Source organism: Cynocephalus volans, chromosome 6, assembly GCF_027409185.1.
Source record: "Cynocephalus volans isolate mCynVol1 chromosome 6, mCynVol1.pri, whole genome shotgun sequence".
Lineage (NCBI taxonomy): Eukaryota > Metazoa > Chordata > Mammalia > Dermoptera > Cynocephalidae > Cynocephalus > Cynocephalus volans.
The window spans coordinates 32,162,764-32,184,388 of NC_084465.1; the positions used below are offsets into that span (position 1 = coordinate 32,162,764).

At 33.8% G+C, this 21,625-nt stretch overlaps 1 protein-coding gene across 2 annotated transcripts in view; it reads left to right on the plus strand.

The window, feature by feature from the left end:
- WASL (WASP like actin nucleation promoting factor) overlaps positions 1 to 21,314 on the plus strand; it is an 82,911-nt gene extending 61,597 nt beyond the window's left edge. Inside the window, exons 6-12 of one of the 2 annotated variants that reach the window (XM_063099464.1) lie at positions 429 to 597; positions 1,247 to 1,289; positions 2,316 to 2,469; positions 4,250 to 4,267; positions 8,297 to 8,817; positions 10,934 to 11,042; positions 18,706 to 21,314. In XM_063099464.1, the coding sequence (XP_062955534.1) occupies positions 429 to 597; positions 1,247 to 1,289; positions 2,316 to 2,469; positions 4,250 to 4,267; positions 8,297 to 8,817; positions 10,934 to 11,042; positions 18,706 to 18,767 (1,076 nt within the window). In that variant the 3' untranslated portion in view covers positions 18,768 to 21,314. The remainder of the gene's footprint in view (positions 1 to 428; positions 598 to 1,246; positions 1,290 to 2,315; positions 2,470 to 4,249; positions 4,268 to 8,296; positions 8,818 to 10,933; positions 11,043 to 18,705) is intronic. The other variant, XM_063099465.1, reaches the window with a different exon arrangement.
- Positions 21,315 to 21,625: the final 311 nt, after the last annotated feature.

Sequence of the window (21,625 nt, forward strand, 5' to 3'; positions counted from 1 at the left end):
TTTAAATTTAGAACAATGTAGATGCTTCATTTACTTTCTTTATCCTTGTTGTTATATGATATATCCCACTTTACCAATGAGCAGTGTGTAGGGTCTGAGGCTGTTACAGTCAAAATTTAAGAGATTAGAGCAGTTAAATTTGAATTCTAGTTGAAAGTTCACATTCTTTATGAGATTTAATGTTTTAAAAATACATGTTTTCTTTGAAATAGTGCATCTATACTATTGTGTTTAAGAATTTATTATAGGTTTTTGAAATTTAGACAGTATTATTTATAAAAAACTAGTGTACAGGTTAAATTTATATTTGAATAATTTATAGTAATGAAGTGATCCTACTTCAGAAAAAGATATTTAAATTATAAATTGTGATTATATATAATTATTACCTTAAGTTATATTTCATATTATTTGGGCTCTATTTGCAGGTCCTAATCTACCCATGGCTACAGTTGACATAAAAAATCCAGAAATCACAACCAATAGATTTTATGGTCCACAAGTCAACAACATCTCCCATACCAAAGAAAAGAAGAAAGGAAAAGCTAAAAAGAAGAGATTAACCAAGGCAGATATTGGAACGCCAAGCAATTTCCAGTAAGACAGTTTTTTTTTTTGTTTTTATCTATAGTGTTGATTTATTTATTGCCACTCTTGATTTTGAACTTGTTAGAAAATTTTGTTTCCTTTTTGGGAGTATGCTTACATTTATCACTTGCATACCATTTTAGCTCTAGGTTTTTTTTTTTTAAGGCAATTGCTCAATAGTTATTTTGTGAATCTTATGTTTATCTACTTTTTCATCCATCAGAAAAGAAAATTAGAAAAAGTTGTTTGTTCAACTAATTGTCAGACATGAGAATGATTTCTCACTTTGCTCTATAAGTACCTTTGTTATTTATATGACATAGTTCAAGCATTTTCACATGCATTATTTCATTAGCTCATTGTAAAACTTCTGTCCTCTCATATATATAATGCTTGTATTTTTATGCCAATTTGACAGTTAAGGAAATAGATGCTCAGAGAGATTGTGCAGAAATACTAAGATTTAATTAGTAGCAAGGCCAGGGCTAAAATCTTGGTCTTCTGACTCTTTGTACATAGTTTTCTCCAGAATATAGTTTTTCTGTGAGAACTGTTAGTTTAGACCAAAAAATCAAAGGGTGAATTGGATTATATATATTATTTTTTAAATGCCCTTTGTGCATTTTATTTTTCTATTTTTTTCTATCTTCTACTTTAGGCACATTGGACATGTTGGTTGGGATCCTAATACAGGCTTTGATGTAAGTATCTTTTCCAGCCATACACCTTATTACTCTTATTATGTGGTAATGTTATGCCCTGTCTCTACATTTTTATTTTTATTATTGATTTTTGTGGATTCTAGTGTCTATTTGAATGTGCTAGTGTTTATGTATGTCGACCACTGAGGTTTGAAACCATAGTATTATTCTATCATTCGTGGTTAAGTCTCTAAAGACAAAATTTTTTTACTCCTTAGCATTATATACCATCTAAGTAAAATCCTTGTGTTTTGAAAACTAGGTGAAGAAAATTATTTCTGCTAAGTAAGAATTTCAGGGTAATATATACCAAATTATTGGAAAGAAGTATAGTTAAATTTTTATATCCAGTTGTTGAATTACTTGGATTTTTTCATTTACTATTCTTTTTGGCAATTTCATCATTCATTATTTTATAGCATTGTGAGCAAGGTAGGTGAAACTGCTAGCAAAAATTAATTAGTGTGGATAAGTTATTTTGAAGTAAAATATTATTTGTGATTGGGGTCAAAAATCCTTTTGGTTACTTTTGTTATAACTACAATGTTAACTCCACAAACGTATATTGAGTGCCTCTTTGTGTTACACGCCGTACATGGTGCTTGGGCTACAAGGAGGTCTTGCCTTCAAATTTTCAGATTGATTTCTTTTCTTGTGTTTATTCGTGATCGTACTTAAATCTTATTTAGGACAAGGTAGAATGGATGAGCATTAGAGATGTCTGAATTAGGAATGGGTTAGTAAAAATCTAAATGAGATGTCCTTTTTTTGAAGGCAGGAACAAAAAAGTGGTGGGATGAAATAGAAAATATTTTTGTTCTTATCTATTCAGGCTTTTGTTTTTTTTTTTTAAGAAGACAGTTTAGTTAGCATATAAATAATATAAACATGTTAAAAGTTTATAAACTTAAAGTAATTTCGTAAGGACAGAAATGAGAATTAAATTTTATTAGGCTTATTTTTTTTTTAATTTTATAGGTAAAATTAGATAGATTTTATAGTTAGCAGTTATTTTATCTGTTGTAGCTGAATAATTTGGATCCAGAATTGAAGAATCTTTTTGATTTATGTGGAATCTCAGAGGCACAACTTAAAGACAGAGAAACATCAAAAGTTATATATGACTTTATTGAAAAAACAGGAGGTGTTGAAGCTGTTAAAAATGAACTACGAAGGCAAGGTAACTTTTATTTCTATTTAGGCATTCTGATCTATTTTTTCTTTTGAAAGACAACTATGTACACATTCATGTGAACCCTTCCTTGAGAAGAATATTTGAATTTATGGACGACTAATTTGGCCCAGCATACTCTGTCTTAACATTATTTTGGTATAACTAAAAAACTTGACTGGTTTTGTTTATTAAAAAGTCTTACATTAAATTCATAAAAATTCATACAAAATCTTCTGGCTATTCTATTTTAGAATAAAAAATTATAGTTGCCTACATATTTTACTTAATGAATCCTAGAAACCACCTATAAAATTGTTTTTATTATAATTTAAATGTAACCACTTTGTAATCAGTAATGTAAGCAGTTTTACAATATAAAATAATGTAAATTTTTATACTAATTTTGAAATACACACCTTTTTCTTGGATAAAATATAAAATTTTTGTTTGGTACCAAGAGCACAACAGTTTGCAACGTTTTGAGATCTGATATTTCATTTAAAACACCTTGTATTTTAGTTGTGTCTTAACAATTATCTCAGATTTTCTAATATGACAGTCATCTCTTTGCACCTTATTCATTTGGGACTGCTTTTCTTCTTCCTAGTTTTTGCGTACTCATAATAGACAGTGTAGCAAAGCAAAAGCTCCAGTTAAAGCATTCTTCTAAAGAATTCAACTATCATTTTTCATTAGGTATTCGGCTTACCTGTGTCTTTTTTGCTGCTGACGTTTAGTCAGCCTTTGATTGATTTATTGGTTGGTTCATGCATTAATTCATCTATTCAGTAAACATTATTATCCAGCACTGTTCTCAGGATATTTTGATGTAAAGAAATGATTCACAATCTAGCATGGAAACAGATATATAAACAACAAGTTATAAAGTTATAATTGTTATTGTGGAAGCACAATGCTAGTTCCGCTGAACAAGCATGATGATAATTTATCTTACTTTGTAAACAAATTACATTTCAAAACTATGTGGATTTTTTTTTAAAAACACATCTTGGGCACAGCACCATTATTTTTTTTTAAATGCTTCCAGTCAGTCACAGTTACTGTTAATGTGCAGATGCTGGAGGATCTTGAGAACCTTACCGTGTTTCTTGACTCATTTTCTCCACCATTGACACCCACCTACACCTTACATGACTAAATGATGTTCAAAGGGCTCTCAGCTCTCTGAATTTATAAGTTCATAAATTACTCTTGACATTATTGGACCATATATTCTGCTGCCCTCTTACCTGAGCACCTGTAACTGACAATTGACTATATTAGCTTGATTGGGTTTGTTTTTTTAAAACTTTATTATTACTGCTTTTTATTTTACCTGCTTTTTAACATTAAGTTTGGCAAGGTCTTTCCTTAACTGAATTACTAAAAAGACACAGGCATTAAAAAACATGCTTTGGGAACAGTTATATTTAAAAACCTAACTCCCACTGTGGAACCTTTTAGACACCAAAGAATGATTTTATTTAAGACAGATTTTTTTAAAAAGGAAGAATAAAAAGGCAAATTAACAGTTTATTAAGGAAATGTTTTCTAGGCACATCACATAGTATAAATTAATACTCAAAAATGTGAAAAAAATATTAGAAAGAAGTTAACAAAGTTGTCTTAAAAATATGCTTTGTAAAACCTACTGAATCAATTCTCTTAACAGTATGTAAAATCATGTAATCAGGTTTATAGAAAGTAATAGACTTGTGATTTCCAGCATATTTTTTTGTGTTTGTGCAATAGTTTGAAGTCCATTAACTTATAATCTATTCTGTAGGTCCACCACAATGGAGTGGTATGTATGTTGGGTATCATTTGACCCAGTGTTCTATATTATGCATGCTGTGATGTGTTGATTTTCAAAGGAGCTAGAGAGTTCACATATCCTGCTTCCAAATACAATTTCCAGTGAGGTTTTCTTCCCTGTACTAATGTAACTAATGTTTTGGGTGTAGAAGATGCTAAAATGAAAAGAAATTTTATTTCTGTATGAGTCAGAGCTTATACTTTTTCTATTATTTTGGTACTTTTATTGAAACTGTGGATTTTTTAAAAAAGCCTCTTGTCCAGAGCACCCCTTTGTTTTCATTATTACTAATTATAATTTTTTTAATGATTGCTTTTCACACTTAACATTTTTTCAGTGATCTGTATAAAATAAATTTACATGTTTACATTAATTTGGATCAGGGAAGAGAAATTAAACAGAAAAAAATCACATAGTTCTGCAAATGCCTCCTCAGGGAATTGTCAGTATTCCCATAAAATAAAATTTATGTTAAATAAAATTTAATATCTCTTTTATCTTGGTAAGAATGCAAGAGAGCAGTTCTTTAATGTTTCCCGGATTCTGTAATGCTGCATTTCTTTTATAAGTTATGTTATTTAATAATTTCTGCTTGTAATTCATATAAATATCTAGAGAGTTACCTACTAATAGTCTTAATATGATCTGAACTAGTAACTATTTTTAAGTGTAACAACCTTTTAGTTTGCCGTCAAGACAGTGTTTTTTGGGTTTTTTTGTTTTTGGGGGGTTTTTTGTTTTTTTTCTGTAGGCTTCAGTCTTTTAAACTAAGCTTTGATAATAAGAGCAGTTTTTATTTGTTATAACTTTTGCTTCATGCCTTTCACTTTATCTCATTTTTAAAAAACTGAAAAATACTATTGTCTATCTTATTCTGGTGTTTGTGGTGACCCTTAGAGTTCTGAAAAATTGTAGGCTATCAGACTTTCTCATAGCAGTGTGTGGTGTCTGCTTAGCAGACAATTTTTATGCATGCACATCAAATTAATATTGTATTATCTGGCCTTTCCTCTCCTGTTTTAATTCTTTCATGTTTTTACCTTGAGATATAGCATGTCTTTTGCATACTTTCTATGTAGACTATAAAAATTGGAAGTTGGTAATAAATATTTTCTTTAATTCAGAGAAATTTTCTGTCACTTTTCAAGATAACAGAAATGCTGAACTTGTTACACTCAGAGTGGATGCAATTGATAATTTATTCACTATAAATTAAGGTTCTCCCTTTCCCTGAACAAATATTTAGTGTCTTTTTGAATGAGTATTAGCTGGACCTCAAATTATTCCAAGAAATGTGCTTATAGCAAGTTCAAAAGAACTTTAATCTTTTGTATGTAAAATGATATAATTCTACATACAAAAGATTATGAATCCAAAGTTTTTGTTTAAACCATGAGAAATGATTGCCTATTTAATACCTTGTATAATAGAATAGGATGGATTATTTTTCCCTTGAATAACATGACCAAATCGTAAAAATGCCAATCTAGACAAATATCATTGCTATTTGAAATATAAACCTAAAACTGATTAAAATGAAATTTTGTTTCTGCTTGAAGGGTTTGATATTCATATTCAAGGAGTATACATAATACATACATCCTACCTTTTTTGCCCTTTGCAAATATGTTAGAAAAGGACTCTGCTTTTAGCATATTTTCAGTCTCCTTGCTTTGGGTTCAGTTAGAGTATAAGGTGAATCTTAGTTGCAACACCCAGATCTCCAATATACTTTGAGTGTAAATCATAGGAATGTCCCACTGTGATGGCCTGTATCTAAGCAGATAATTCTACTGCTTTCAGCTATATATTATTTCCAATTTGAACAGTTTGTATGTCAGGAGACAGTATCTATGTGAGTATTGGCCTTTCTGCATGTTTCATCCAATGTTTATGATATTATTTGATAGCAATTTTTATAAAATGATTCTTGTGATTGTCTCAAATGAAATCAGAAGATACTGTTTTATTCCCTTTTCAAAACCCTTTCAATGAAGGTGTTTATCCCCTCTCTTGTATGATTGCATGCTGAGCATCTAAGCCTGTTGTTATTTAAATTAAGGTAGGTGCAGTCATTCCTTGGTTTCCTTGAAGGACTGGTTCTAGACTGTCCCTCGGATACCAAAATCTTGAGATGCTCAAGTCTCTGATGAAAAATGATACAGTATTTGCATATAACCTATGCATATCCTCTCATATACCTTAAATCATCTGTAGATTATTTATACCTTTTTGATAACTTTTCTTTTTCTTTTCTTTTTTTTTTTTTTGGTGGCTGGCCATAAAAACCCCTTGACCTTGATGTTATAGCTCTGCACTCTAACCAACTTAACTAACTGGCCAGCCTTATAAAACCTAATACGATGTAAATGCTATGTATATAGTTGTTATACTGTATTGTTTAAGGAATAATGACAAGAAAAAAATCTGTACATATTCAGTACAGATGCAATTTTTTTTTTTCTGAATATTTTTGATCCGTGGTTGGTTGAATCCATGGATGAGTATATTTGTTCATTTCTGTTGCTTATGACAAAGTACCTGAAACTGGATTATTTATAAAGAAATAGAATTTATTTCATAAAGTTGCAGAGGCTGGGAAGTACACAGTACAGGGGGCCTTCTTGGTAGTGGCTCTACAGTGATGTAGGGTATCATATGGTAAGAATGGCAGGAGCAAGAGAAAGTGTTAACCTCCTCACTTGCTCTCCTTTTAAAGCCGTTGGAACCACACCTTTTATTCCATGGATGGATCAATCCATTTGTGCGGGTACAGTACTTAGAATCTAATCACCTCTTCAAGGCCCCACCTTTCAATTACCATAGTAGGATTTCTTATCCTCTTAACGCTATCACAGTAGGTATTAAGTTTCTAATACATGGACCTTTGGGGGACACATTTGACCCATATTAATGAGGAACCCACAGACTATTTATAATTGAATAGGTTGGGTAGGAATATTTATCAATGACATATTATACTTTGTGTCTGTAAGTACAAATAGCTATTAGAGATTCTAGGATTTTTCTACTCCTAAAAATAGTTAATTTTTCTTAAATGAATGGAGAAATAATGAAGTACATTATTATGTGAATTTGTGTGCCCTGTTGGTAAAATTATGTCTCTAGAAATGTAATACAGATAAAATATAAAACTTTTTTAGTCATATTCCCCCATGTAGTTTAATGTTGCACTTGAACTTGTTTTCCCATTATATTTTACATTTTCACTTAAGTAGAATAAGGATATAAATATCATTGCTACCATAATCAATGTTTTTTGTTAATAACTTTAGTTTAATTTTGCAGTTTATAGAAATTCTGTTAACTTACTAAAAATCAGTTCATATCTCCTGAATAAGCAATTGAATGTCTCAACTGAGCAACTAGCTTCTTTTAATGCCATTATTAGAATTGTTGACCATCTTTTAGAAATATGGGTTATTATTCTATAAAATAAAAGTACAAATGTAGATTAGATGACAAAGGTTTACATTTTAAAAGAAAACATTATATTTGGGATTAATGTGAGTAAATTCTAATAGGTTATGGCACAATAACTGTAATTCTGAATGTGAATTTATTTTATTAAAAACAAAACAAAACTAAGTGTACTTGATTCTTTAAAGAAGGAAGGTATCCATCAGTTTTCATTAAAATGTAAAGTAATGCTTATTCAAAATGTTGAATTTCATTGTTATATTTTTGTTACTGTGTAAACTAGAAAAGTGTTTATTCCTCTTGCCTTCAGAACTGGAGATTCCTAAAAAATAAATTCTATTGTTTTAGCTAATGTTTTTCAAGAAACACCGAGAAGGTGATCTTTAAGCTAAGGATTTCCAAATAAAATTGTAAGATATCATCTATGCTCAGATACCTTTGTAACATAAAACACAAATACGAGGCCTTTTTTGGGGGGGGGGTATTATTTTTTATTCATGTTAAAGTGAGTTGCCTTTCAGTATGGTCTTTGGTGGGGAGGAAGCATGCTTGTTTTTTTTTCTATTTTCATTTCAGCACCACCACCTCCACCACCATCAAGGGGAGGGCCACCTCCTCCTCTTCCTCCCCCACATAGCTCAGGCCCTCCTCCTCCTCCTGCCAGGGGAAGAGGTGCTCCTCCTCTACCGCCTTCAAGAGCTCCTACAACTGCACCTCCACCACCGCCTCCTTCCAGGCCAGGAGTAGGAGTTCCTCCACCTCCGCCAAATAGGATGTACCCTCCTCCACCTCCAGCCCTTCCCTCCTCAGCACCTTCAGGGCCTCCACCACCACCTCCACCTCTGTCTGTGGCGGGGTCAGTGGCGCCACCCCCACCGCCTCCACCTCCACCTCCACCAGGGCCACCACCTCCCCCTGGCCTCCCATCTGATGGGGACCATCAAGTTCCAACTCCTGCAGGAAGCAAAGCAGCTCTTTTAGATCAAATTAGAGAGGGCGCTCAGCTAAAAAAAGTGGAACAGAACAGTCGTCCAGTGTCCTGCTCTGGAAGGGATGCACTTTTAGACCAGATACGACAGGGTATTCAACTGAAATCTGTAAGTAATCTGTTCTTTTCATTTTAGATCATCTATCATAATGGAATTTTAAAGTGATTTGTGAGACATATTTGAAAAGTTTCTTCTTTTACTTTTTCTCTTGCTATTTAGTTTTTGAACATTAAGATTTTTTAATATTTTTACATATACAGATTTTTAGTTCAGTTTTGATAAATGCCTGTAGCTACGTAACCCATACTTCTACATAAAACTGTAAAACATTTCTGTCACCTCAGAAAGTTCCCTCATGCCTCTTCCCAGTTCTTCCAAAAACAATCACTGATCTGATTGCCGTATACTGCCTATTCTAGAACTTGTTATAAATGGAATTTTACAGCATGCTTGCAATTTATTGTTGTAGACTTTACTTTTAAAGGTATTTTAATTTAAAGGAAAATTCTTGGGCCGAGCCCGTGGCACACTTGAGAGAGTGCGGCTCTGGGAGCGCAGCGACGCTCCCGCTGCGGGTTCGGATCCTATATAGGAATGGCCGGTGCGCTCACTGGCTGAGTGCCGGTCACGAAAAAGACAAAAAAAAAAAAAGGAAAATTCTTATTAAACTGTGGGAAATTAAAAATAGCCCTACTCGAAATCAATTGCAATTGCCATGGTAAATCCAAACCAGTAACTTTATGAAAACTAAATTATATTCTAAAGTTTCTGTGTTCTGAAATTTAGATTAGTAGAGAATCAAACTCCACAGAAAACTAGAAGAGTTCTAATAGAATTTCTGACAGTGATGGCAGATAATTTGGGATTCTCTGAATTGGGTTAGGTGATCGTTTAATCTTCTAGATTATTTAATCTTGTAGAGACTGGCAAACTTTTTTCTGTGAAGAACCCGATAGTAAATATTTTAGATTTATAGGCCCTGTGGTCTCTAGTCAGTACACAACTCTGCTTTTGTACCACAGAAACAGCCATAGACAATATAAATGCATTGGCTTGATTGTGCTCTAGAAAACTTTATTTTTGGACACTGAAATTTGAATTTTTTGTAATTTCATGTCATAAGTATTCTTTTCATTTTCTTTCAGCCATTAAAAAATGTAAAAACCATTTTAGATTTCAGGTTATAAAAAGGGACAGGCAAGATCTGGCCCATGGGCTGTAGTTTCCCCAGCTCCTGTCCTAGAGCCCAACCTGTCTACATTTACATACTTCTTTCTGAGCCTTTATGTGTAAAGTATTCTGCAGGACTTCAGACAGGTAATGGATGGTAGATTTTTTAGGAGGTGAATGAAGGTGACAGAAAGACATTTTAGTTGAAAACTATTTTGTTATGTAGGAAATTAACTTTCTAGATCTCAGAAGCTTTGGCTAGGAGGAAAATGATGGCATAACTAATTGAATGAAAACATTTAATCATTAGCATAGCATGGATTTAAGAGGCATCTCATCTTTAGAATAGATCTAGGTCTTTTCTCAACATATATAACACATCTGATCTTTAGAATATATCTAGGTCTTTTCTCAGTATATGTAACACTTAGATCAGCCTGTGAGCTTCGAAACTGATCTCCTTAAAGAGAAATTGTATGCTATGAGAAAGGAGGTTCATTTTGAATTATAATATATACATATTAATTATAACATTATATCACATGAGGTATAAGTATGACATATAGAGATGTAAAGCTGAATTTTTGTAGGAGAACCTAAGTTTCTACAGTTGCTCTTAGATATCTTGAGCGTGCTTCCCAACTAACGTCTCTAGGAATATAACTATTACCCTGTGTTTATAAAATGATGTCCCTCAATAATAGTTTTAAAGTTTTGTCATCTGAGGCTTTGTGTCCTAGAGTGAACAGAAGTAACCCAGCTGCAAGGGCAAGTATTATTCAGGAAGGAGTTTAATTTTTGTTTAAATATGACCATTGATTTGGATACGTATTGATGGCTGATACTTTAAGAAGGATAGGAAATATTTCTTGAACAATTCTTTTAAAGTAGCAGTTTGTTTCTTCTTAATTTAGTTAATCCTTTCCTGGGTTTGCTAGTTTACTTTTTAAAATTTTCTTTTAAGATAAGAAGTGATTCTAAGAAAGTAAGATTTTCTGGTGACAGAGGTTCCTTGCTGAGGATTTATTATTGAGTGCTAATGTTCTTTTCCAAGGTGTCTGATGGCCAAGAATCTACACCACCAACACCTGCTCCCACTTCAGGAATTGTAGGTGCATTAATGGAAGTGATGCAGAAAAGGAGCAAAGCCATTCATTCTTCAGGTATTTGTGTGTGTGTTTAATTAACCTGAATGTTCGAAGTTCTATTATTTTTCTTATTTTATAACTATGTTTGCTAGCTTTCTTTCTGCTAATTGAGTAACTTACTGATGTGGGTTCTAGGGCATATTTTTAAAAGTTGTTGCTCAATGAGTAGTCTGTCTGAAACTTAATGGATGCCACAACACCACAGTCACACCATGAATTGGAAAAACAACTTTGGAAAAATGTCAATTTTGTTTCTTACGAGAAATACAGATAGAATCATTGGCAAACAACCTCTAAAAAAAGGCTTGAGATTTCTGGATCTCATTCCTATGACATTCCTATTTCATAAGAAATTTAGTAGGTTTTCCTAATCTGTGAGGAGTAGGGCTGAGAAATTAGGTAATTCCCACTGTTTATGGAGTTTGCTAAAGAAGACTAATTAAAAAAAAATTTTTTTTGGTCATTTCCTAAAAGGTTTATTTGAATAAGCCAGTACCTATTCTGAGGTTATTATTAAATATGTACACATCACAATGTAATGAATATTGTTTTTAAAAAAGAGCCAGAATATGTGTTTTGCTGATTGGAGTTGTTGAGGTTTACTTAAAGAACTTCTTCAGTATGTGCTAGAGTCTGATCTTTGTTCTTATTAGATCTATTTATTTAATCTCTGTGAACCTCAATTTTCTTATTTATTCCATGCAGAGAATATATAAATCATATGATTGATGTGAGAATTGAATTAAATAGTATGTAAGTAACTAGAAGATTGCCTAGCATATAGTAGGTGCTCAGTATATGTTTTTAGGGCGGCTAGCTGGTATAGGGATCAAACCCCGGACCTTGGTGTTATCAGCACGTGCTCTAGCCAACCGAACTAGCTGGCCAACTCATTTTCTTTGTTTCTCTGTAAGGATGTGAATATCTAAGATCCTAGAGCAGCATCTGCTGCTTAAATAGGCATATTTGTTCCTATACTGCATTATAAAGATTGAATAGATTAATACATTCCATAAATATTTTTTGTGAAATAATAATAAAATTTTAACAAAACAACAAAAATTTCTGCCCTCATGGCACATGCATTCTAGTGAGAGAGAGACAGACAATAAATAAAATAAATTAGAAAAATATGTATTAAATGGTGATATGCACTAAGGACAAAAATATAGCAGAAAAGAGGGATGGGGAGTTACAGGCTGTGGGAGGGAGGTGCCTTTTGAAATGGGTTGATGAAGCCTAACTGAGGTGACATTTAAGAAAAGAACAGAAGTAGTTTGGGGAGTGAACCATGGAGAAAACTGGACAAAGTGTGTCAGATGGAAAGAGCAGTAAGTATAGAGGGAGCGGGGAAGAGGAATGGATAAAGGGTCACGAAAATCAACCATGATGTATACTGAGAAGTTAAAAATAAATAAATAAATAACGCATCACTCCAAAAGTACAGTTTCAAGAGTCAGAGCAGTAAGGTGGAAGTGAATGAGATCAGGGATTTGTGCTTTTCAGTTAAAGTGAATGGCCTCTCTGTCAAGGTATTTAACCCTTCTGGGTCTCTGTAATTTCTTCTGTAAAATGAGTCTGGAGGAGATGATCCCTAAGTATTTTCCTATATAGGATTCTGTGATTTTAATTCAAAAGGCAGGCTGTCTTTGATTCAGACATGGGCTATTTCCTTGTAACCTAGCTATTTGGGATTTAACAGTTATTTTTTTTTCCACCCAGACAATGCCAGTTCACACAATAACAGCTATTTGTTAGACTCTTAAAATTCTGTGTCAAGCACTGACCTAAGTGGTTTGCATGCTTTATTTCATTTAATGTGGCAACCCTCTGGAAGGTAGGGAGTTTTAAGGTTCCTGTTTTACAGATGAGGAAACTGAAGGTCTGAGAGGGAAAAAAAGAAAGGGAGGGAGGGAGGGAAGAAAACTTTCCCAGAGCCTCATAGCTACTAAACCTTGGCCAGGACCTGGATCTAAAACCAGGTCTGCCTGATTTCAAAGCTATTCTAACCACCATATTCTGGTTTTCGCACAAAAGTATGTTTTACCCAGAATGCACCTGAAATGTAGAGTCTAGCCTCTAAACAAAAGGCTTTCTTTTTTCTGGCACTTTTACTGTAACAGACAGAAAGCATCATCGTTAAGTGTTCTGAGCAAGAGTCCCCAAGTTTAAAGCTCAGCTCTACCACTACTGGCATAATAACCTTGAGCAAGGTACTTAATCTTTCTTTCTCCTGTAGTTTCTTCAACTATAAAATGAGTATAATAAAGGATCTGCCTCTAGAGTTATTTTATTAAGTGATTAATATAGTAAGTTGAACCTTATAAAATTGGTGGTATTCTGCCAAATCTGATCTCCATAAATGGCAATTTCATGTGTAAATACTAAAAGTGCTTAGAGCAGAGTCCAATGCACAGTAAGCATTGTATTAATGTTGACTGTTATTCTTATTCAAAATTGCATTGAGAATTAGGGTATAGTGGGTGCTTAATGATTGCTGGTACATTTATTGAATTAAAAAGAAACTGGGATGCCCAGGAACACATCTGTGGTAGTCTGAGCTATGGGAGACCCTCCATGGCTGGGAGAAAGGCAGGTGGGGCAGGGGATGAGATAAGGGTTCTTAGATTCCAGCAGCTGTGAGATTCTCTCAGTATCACCCTGGCATAGGGCAGGAGAGCCTGTAGCAGGACCCACGCAATGTACATACCTCCTTGAAGCAGTCTTTCTCCTCTGACCCTGAGGAAGGGAAGAAAAACTCTCAAGGCACAGGGAGTGGGGAGTTAGGTTGTGTTGTTTGCTTGAAGTTTGCTTTTTAACAGCTAGAAATAATGAGAAAAGACAGGCAAGGGGAGAGCCTCCCTTCTTGCATGTTCCTCTAGCACTTTCTTTCTTAGATCTTTCTTAGATCACTGTGTGAGAGGGTGGGGAAAACACAGAAATAATGGGTGGGTCTGTAGGAACAGAATGACCAGTGTTAAAGGTTAGATGCTGCCTAGCAGAGGGTAATGTTTCCCCTGTATGGTAGTACACAGTATGACTTTGTGTATGGTGTGGGCAAACTTTATTATAATCGTTATACATGTATATTTATTTTAATGTATCACAGCACCTTACAACTAATACATCAAGCATTATTTTGGGTGGAGGCTAAATTGATTAAAGTTTTTAAAAGGGGAATTGATTTGAAAACTTAGGAAATAATAGTGGAGCTCAGATTTAAGAAAATCCATGAACATGGTCAGTGACGGCTAAGGTTAGGGAAACACTGAGGCTGGATACATCTTTGTGTTCCTGGCTCTGCCACTTAGTAGTCAGCTGTGTAAGAGTGGGCAAGTTATTTAATCTCTCTCCGCCTCAGTTTTCTCATTTGTAAAATAGGAATAATTGCTTCCTGAAAGGTGACCCTTTTTTTTTTTGGATGATCGAATGAGAAATGCCTTAGAAGTAGGTGGTAATTGAGACCTGGTACAAAGTAAGAATTCAGTAGATGTTGTTTTATTACTATTATTATTACTTTTAGCCTGACACACACACACACACACACACACACACACACACACACACACACACACACACACAAGTAAGAATTCAGTAGATGTTGTTTTATTACTATTATTATTACTTTTAGCCTGACACACACACACACACACACACACACACACACACACACACACACACACACACACACACACACACACACACACACACACACACACACACGAACACACCCCCCCCCCCCCCCCGAAGTACTTCAGGGAGTGAGCCATGACAGAGTCCTTGAGGTTGAAGAACAATGAGGAGATCAGTTTGGCTATCTCAAGAGAGCGACGGAAAGAGTAGTAAGGCATACAGGACAAGAGGTAGTTGGGGCAAGTAGTAAAATTTTAGAAACCATTGAAAGTACATTGGCTTTTATTCTGAATGTGACAGGAAGCCGTTGGAGGGTTCTTAGCAGAAGAGTCTTAGTGATCCAAGCAAGAGGTGATGGAGGTTTATAGTACCAATGAGAAATGGTTAGATTACTAGTTATGTTTTGAATGCAGAGATCACTGGGTTTGCTGATGGATTGGAAGTGAGGTTTGAAAGAAAGAGAGGAGGTAAGGATAACTCCAAGGTTTTAACCTGAGCAACTGGAAGTGTGGAATTTTTTTAACAGATTTAGGAAGAGCAAGTTTGAGAGGATAGATTAGGAGTTTGGTTTTTTACATATTAAGTTTGAGGTACCTGTTAAAAATTCAAACATAGATGTTTAGTAGGCATTTGGTTATGAGTCTGGAATTCACGGGAGAGGTCTGAACTGTTAATAAAATTTGCATGTCAATAGGATATACATAGATACATGGTATTAGAGTTATGGAACTGGATGAGATCAGCAAAGAAACAGATATAGATAGAGAAGAGGTAGAGTAAGGTACAAAGCCTAGGGAATGCATTATCTAGAAGCCAGATGAAGAAAATGTTTGAAGGAGGACAGTGAGATCATATGGGTCAAATGCTTCTGGTAGATCAAAAATGAGGACAGGGAATTATTGAGCTTTAAGATTTAGCAACAGGAGCAGTGTCAGTGGATTCAGCAGTGAGTAGGAGGATAAAAATAGAAACCATGGGTATGAGGATCACCTACTGTGTTTTCTTTATGACTTAGTGTTGATAAAGTTCCTGCCTATCACTGTAATGATAGCTGGAGTTGATAGCTGAACAATGTGTCAATCGCATTTTTGATACCTTTTCTTTACAGATGGTCATTAAAGAAGCTTGGTTTTCCTAGTTTTTTACTTCCCTGAATGTTTATTTAGAAAAAACATTCATCTGCTAGATTACATTATTCTCATCGGCAGTTGGCCACATTTTTCTTTTGGAAAACATGACTTTCTGACCTGTTTCATGCTAAAAAGTTGAAAAGTTAGCTGAACTGTTTTTTCGTGGCATAATAATTGATATAGGGGATCTTCAAGAAGTTCATGAAAAGATTTATATTATCTTCTATTTTTATTTTTCCACAAAAAAAAAATCGTATTCACAATACTATAAAAAAGTATGATTACTTTAATTGATAATTGTTTATAGGCCATTTCTCACTTTATCTTTATAACCTGGGTACATGTTAGATAACATTCAGCAATAATTTGATATCAGTAGTGAGTCTCAGCTTATTCATTTAGATATCTGTCTTCATACCACTCATAACACCTGAAGGCAGGAAAAATGGCTCATCCATCAATGTATCAGTGAGTGAATACAGCAGTTGGCCCATAGGCAAACATAATTGGATTGGCACAGCTGTGGAAAACTTTCAAGCCTTGTGGCAAAGGCTTGAGATGGCAAGAATTAAGAATTCTTAGAATTAAGACTGTTGAGAGTAAACTCAAGTAACTAACCACTATGAAGCTTAGGCTGGATAGGAAAAGAAAATAAAAAAGATAATTTTAGATATAGAAAATGCTCAAGAAGAATCTTGATAGCTGCTGATATCAAAGAGATAAATAAAAGGTTCTCATTCTCACCGGACGAGGGAAATATAAGGTTTCAGTGAATATGGGGTCATGGGAAAGCATTTATTCTGTTCTGATGTTTTGGGGTTCTGCTAAATACTTCCCTATTTTTTTTTTAAGAGAAAGATATAATTAATATTATATAATAGTCTTGCTAATATAAATGAATATATCGAATGCTTTTTAATTATTTTCAGACCCATTTCTTTTAACTGTCATTTCTGTGACAGGACCTGATGATGGAATTATTAGCTACTTCCTCTTCTTTACCATGGATGCTGATAAATCCCTATCCTTTGTTACTCTGTAAATGTCAGCATAGTTTGGTATACTTGATACTTTAATCCAGGTGAATTTTGTGAAGCATGTCTAGCAAAAGCTTTGGGTAGCTGTTATTTACTAGAAAAGTAAATGCAGAAACTAACACAAAGTCAGTTAAACTCCTTTGCAAGTAAATTCTGTAATGATTTAGAGCTGACCATCAGACTTAATTAAATAAAAAATAATTAGTAGTATAAAAGAACAACTTAGTTTAATCATACCTTTCTTGCTTCTGTTAATATCCAAGTTTTAATACTAGAACTCAAGTACTTCTTTATAGAAACCTTCAAACAATCTATTTTATAGGGGGAATATAGAAGGAAAAGAGTGTTCTGTACATCTAGCCCACATATGAGAGTTCTTCAGAAAGTTCATGGAAAGAGTCATACTGTTGTTTAATTCTGGTTTTCCACGAGCTTTTTGAAGTTCCCTTGTATATGTTATATACTCAGTTCTTATTGGCTCTTTATTTTTTTCAAGTGCAATTGCTCAGCCACTGTCTCACTTTACAGACTTGATCTTCATGGGTTTTATGAAGAGTGTGTGTGTGTGTGTGTGTGTGTGTGTGTATGTATATATATTTAAAAGGTTAGTAAATATGGAAAGTTGGTAAAATTTAGAAATGTGTGCATAGAATTTGATGACATCTAAATATTTATTCATTCAAGAAGTACTTAGTAGCTTCTATGCAGTACTGATCTGGTGTTGCTACAGTTGTTATTTACCAGGCAAGCAAAATCTGTGCCATCGTGGAGCTTATATTCTGGTGTGATGACTATAAATTTATAAGCAAAGTATAAGATAATTTCAGGTGGTGGTGAGGTTATGAGGAAAATAAAGTAATAATATAGACAGTTTCTGATTGTGGAGGAGGATTATACTTTACATAGGATGGTCAGGAAAGGCCTCTCTGAGAAGGTGGTTTTTGAGTGGGACCTAAAGGATGAGAAGACTCAGCCAAACAGAAGAAATAGCTACTGCAAAAGCTCTAAAGCAGGAATAAGCTTAGCATGTTTGAGGAATAGAAAGGAGGGTATCCTACTAGAAACAGTGAATTGAAGGAGAGAGCATTATGAGAAAAGCTTCAGGGTGGGGAAGAGACAATAACTGAGCTATACATATAGGGTCTTACAGAGTGAGGTAACATCAGATTTTATTCAAATAACAGTGGTCAGCTACAGGAAGATTTTTTTAAAAGGTAGCAACATGATCTTTTTTAAAACTTAGAATTTAAGTAATATAACTCCATGTGTTCTGAGGCAAATAGACTATATGTAGTTGCAGTAATCCAAGCAAGATATGATGGTAGTGTGGGAGTAGCACTGGAAGTGATGAAAAGGAGTAGACTTCATGATTAGATGGTGAAAAAAGAAGAATCAATAATAATTTCTAGGTTTTTGGCTTAATCACAAGAGAGGGGGATGATGCCATTAATTGCAGCAGAGCAGACTAGGGTAGAGGGATGGGGAAAGAGAGAAAACTTTAGAAGTTTTGAGTTTGAGAATCTATGTTGAAGAGTACAAGAAGGCAGCTGGATTTGAGATAGGCGAATCTGAAGTTTGGAAAGGCCAACCCAAATATAACTTTATACATTAAGAAACAGGTTGAAATTTGTTACATAGATACTAAAGGGCTAGAACCCAAATCTTCTGATTCCTGTTCTAATCTTCACGTCACCATTTTACACTCTTTAGCTGTATTTTATTAGGTTCATTTTAAACTATACTAGTAAACAGACTTCTCCAGGAATGAAATGGTTTGTGTTTGAGGAGTTAAATGTTTTAGAAATTACCCCCAAATTATGTAGTGTCATTTTATTTATGCATATGTTTTAATTGGTTGTCTTGTTGATTTTCTTCTAGATGAAGATGAAGATGAAGATGACGAAGAAGACTTTGAAGATGATGATGAATGGGAAGACTGATCTATATATTATATATATATTTTTAAGGTGTAATACTAAACACTACTTTCTGTCTATGGATTCTGTAAAATTATCATGTAAATGTTCTACCAATTTGCTGTATATTTTTGTTGCCTTTTTTGCTTTTTTTTAATTAATCTGTGCAATACCTCATTTAATCTGTAAAGGTTTGTCATAATCCTCTACAAAGCTACTCCCTGTTATTGTGTGCAAGTTTACACCAGGATGCTCACTTGATTTGTGAATATTTTTCATTCCATCAACAAGGGAGTTTAAATAGTATATGTGAGACTGACAAAAATCTTAATGTAATTTAGTTATAATGCCAGAAGGAAAACACTATTTTCATACCCTACTTTTTCTGTACCTAAATTTTCTTAATTAAAATCTAGTATAGCACTACATTCTTTTTTAAGTGATGCAAACTTTAGTTTCTTTAGCCCCTTCATTTTGAATACAATGCTATAAATGAATGTTGAAGCTGATACATTGCACAGTTCTCTACACTGATGCAGTTTCTCAAATTTTAACAGTATGCTCTACATAAAATCACTGCAGAGATACTGGTGGGGAAAATCAGCAACACACTTCTTACAGCAATATTGCCTATAATTGGTACAGCAGTGGTATTTGCAGGCTGGAATCATAAGGAAACCTTATATACTGTACTTGAGTGGGGTTATTTTTATGCTATAGCAGATGTAGCAGGCTCTTTTTGGTAAAAACTTTAAAAGTATTTTTGGTATTTTTCTGAAACAGAAAAGTTATTTAAGTTGGAGTTGTGGGGGTTAGGGAATAATTTCATTCTATATGAAACTGAAGGGGGGAGGTATACATTATGATTACTCTAATATTTGGTTTAAAATGTTATACAAATCAGAACATTATTAAAATGGTATGGAATTAAGTACTTTTATTCTGCAGTTTGTCTGGACTGAGGTATTCAGAAATACCAACCATAAAAATCTAATCTAGTTGGCAAAGGTATACACTGTCATGCTGAATCTAACATGCTATATATATTTTTATTTTGATAATTTCTCAAGGTTTTTGTTAAATATCAGGTGAAGAGTTCCATTTTTCTTAAAATATTGGTGGTCCCAGTGTCAGATTTCTTGCAACACATAACTGAATGATAGATTTTTTAAAAATTAAACTTTACAACCTGCACATTTGTTATGCATACTAAATGGTGTGTTAAAGTTAGGGTTTCCTTGCCTCTCTACAATACACTAATCAGCCTCAAGGTGGTGGTTTCATGTTTATAGAGCTAATTATACCTACCTACTTTAAATTTTAGGTAGAAAATTATCTGATTTAAATACAGACACATATTTTTCTCACATTGAGTCATATGCAGAATGTAGTTCCAAATGTATTTCATTACTATAGTCACAATATCCAAGTAAAAATTATGGTATCTAGAATTGTACCGACCAAAATCTAGTATTGGCATGATCTTGACAGGCTGGACCTGCAAGAAGTGGCTTGAATTTTAACCAGTTATCACATAATCTCTAGTGATCATGCATCTAATTATCATAAAAAATAACTTAAAGGTTTTGTTGCTGAAAGCAGTAAGTGGTGCAGTAAAATAGTTAAGTTATTTAAAGAATGTTACCTTCCTTGCAAGAGTAATTTAGGCACATGGGAAAGATTCTAGACTTTTTGTTTCTTGCAAAAACAGTGCCCTCTGCTGCTAGAAACCTTTTTCTGCTTACTATCATTTTTATTGTGGCTTGAGCTCACTGAGTCTGGTGTGGATGAGGCTGGACAACTACTGACCAATAAAATGAGGAACTTGTGCAAATGGTAAATAGAACATTATAATTATTTTAAATAACGTTAAACATTTTCCTTTTTTTTGTTTTTGACATTATAAAAAACGTTTATAATTTTCTAGAAGTGTCTTTAAGATAATGCCAATTTAAGATCTCTCTTAACTTTTGGCCAAGGAATTCAGGGTTTGCCAGCTAACTTTGGTATGATAAATATTTATCAGGAGCTGCCATGAGGAGAGGATATTAAATCTTTGAGTTAGAAACACAATTTAAACATGTAAGATGGGTATATAATTTGCCAAAAGTAATTGAGTTTGTTCTTTTTTCTTAAAGAAAGAAAGAAAGGACTTGCACAAAGTCTAAATTACTATTGGTTAAAACCCAGTAGCTGTGGAGTTCAATTCAGGCATGAAGACTAAATCCGCTTTACCAAGTAAGGTTGCATGTTTCAGTCCTCCACCATCTTGCACTGTGGGCAGCACTATTCTGTGCATTGTCTGAACGCCTCCCATATATACTCCAGCTAAATGATTGTCTGGTAGCCTTCGCATTTAACAAACTAGCATGAGGCTTTTTAATATCTAAATGCTACGTGATAGACAATTTCAGCTAGCCACGTATTGTATGTATGAGATTCATAAAGACTTTCAATCATTTCATTTTCAAACAACTGAAATTTTGTTTAGTATGTGAATTTTTTTGAAATGTATAGTGAATAGGATGTTGCACTGGTGGCAATTCATCATGGAGCATAATAAAATTAATTTGACCCAAATAGTATAAAATAGTGTGTTTTTATTTGTTTATCATTAAGAGATTAAAATAGGTAAAAATATTTTATACTACAGAGTATAGCAAAGGGTGCACAATAGTGAATGATAATGGTTAAAGTTTTCAGCACACTGCACTCCCTGAGAGTTAGACTGTGCCATTAAATAAACGTGGTGAGCAAAAGAATGTTACACCCTGTTCTGTTGGGAAACATGACAGCTGCTCAGTAGCTCCCCTGGAAGCCACTGCTGTGGTAGACAGAGCATTCACATTGCAAGGTCAAATTGTTTGGAACTCTTTCACATA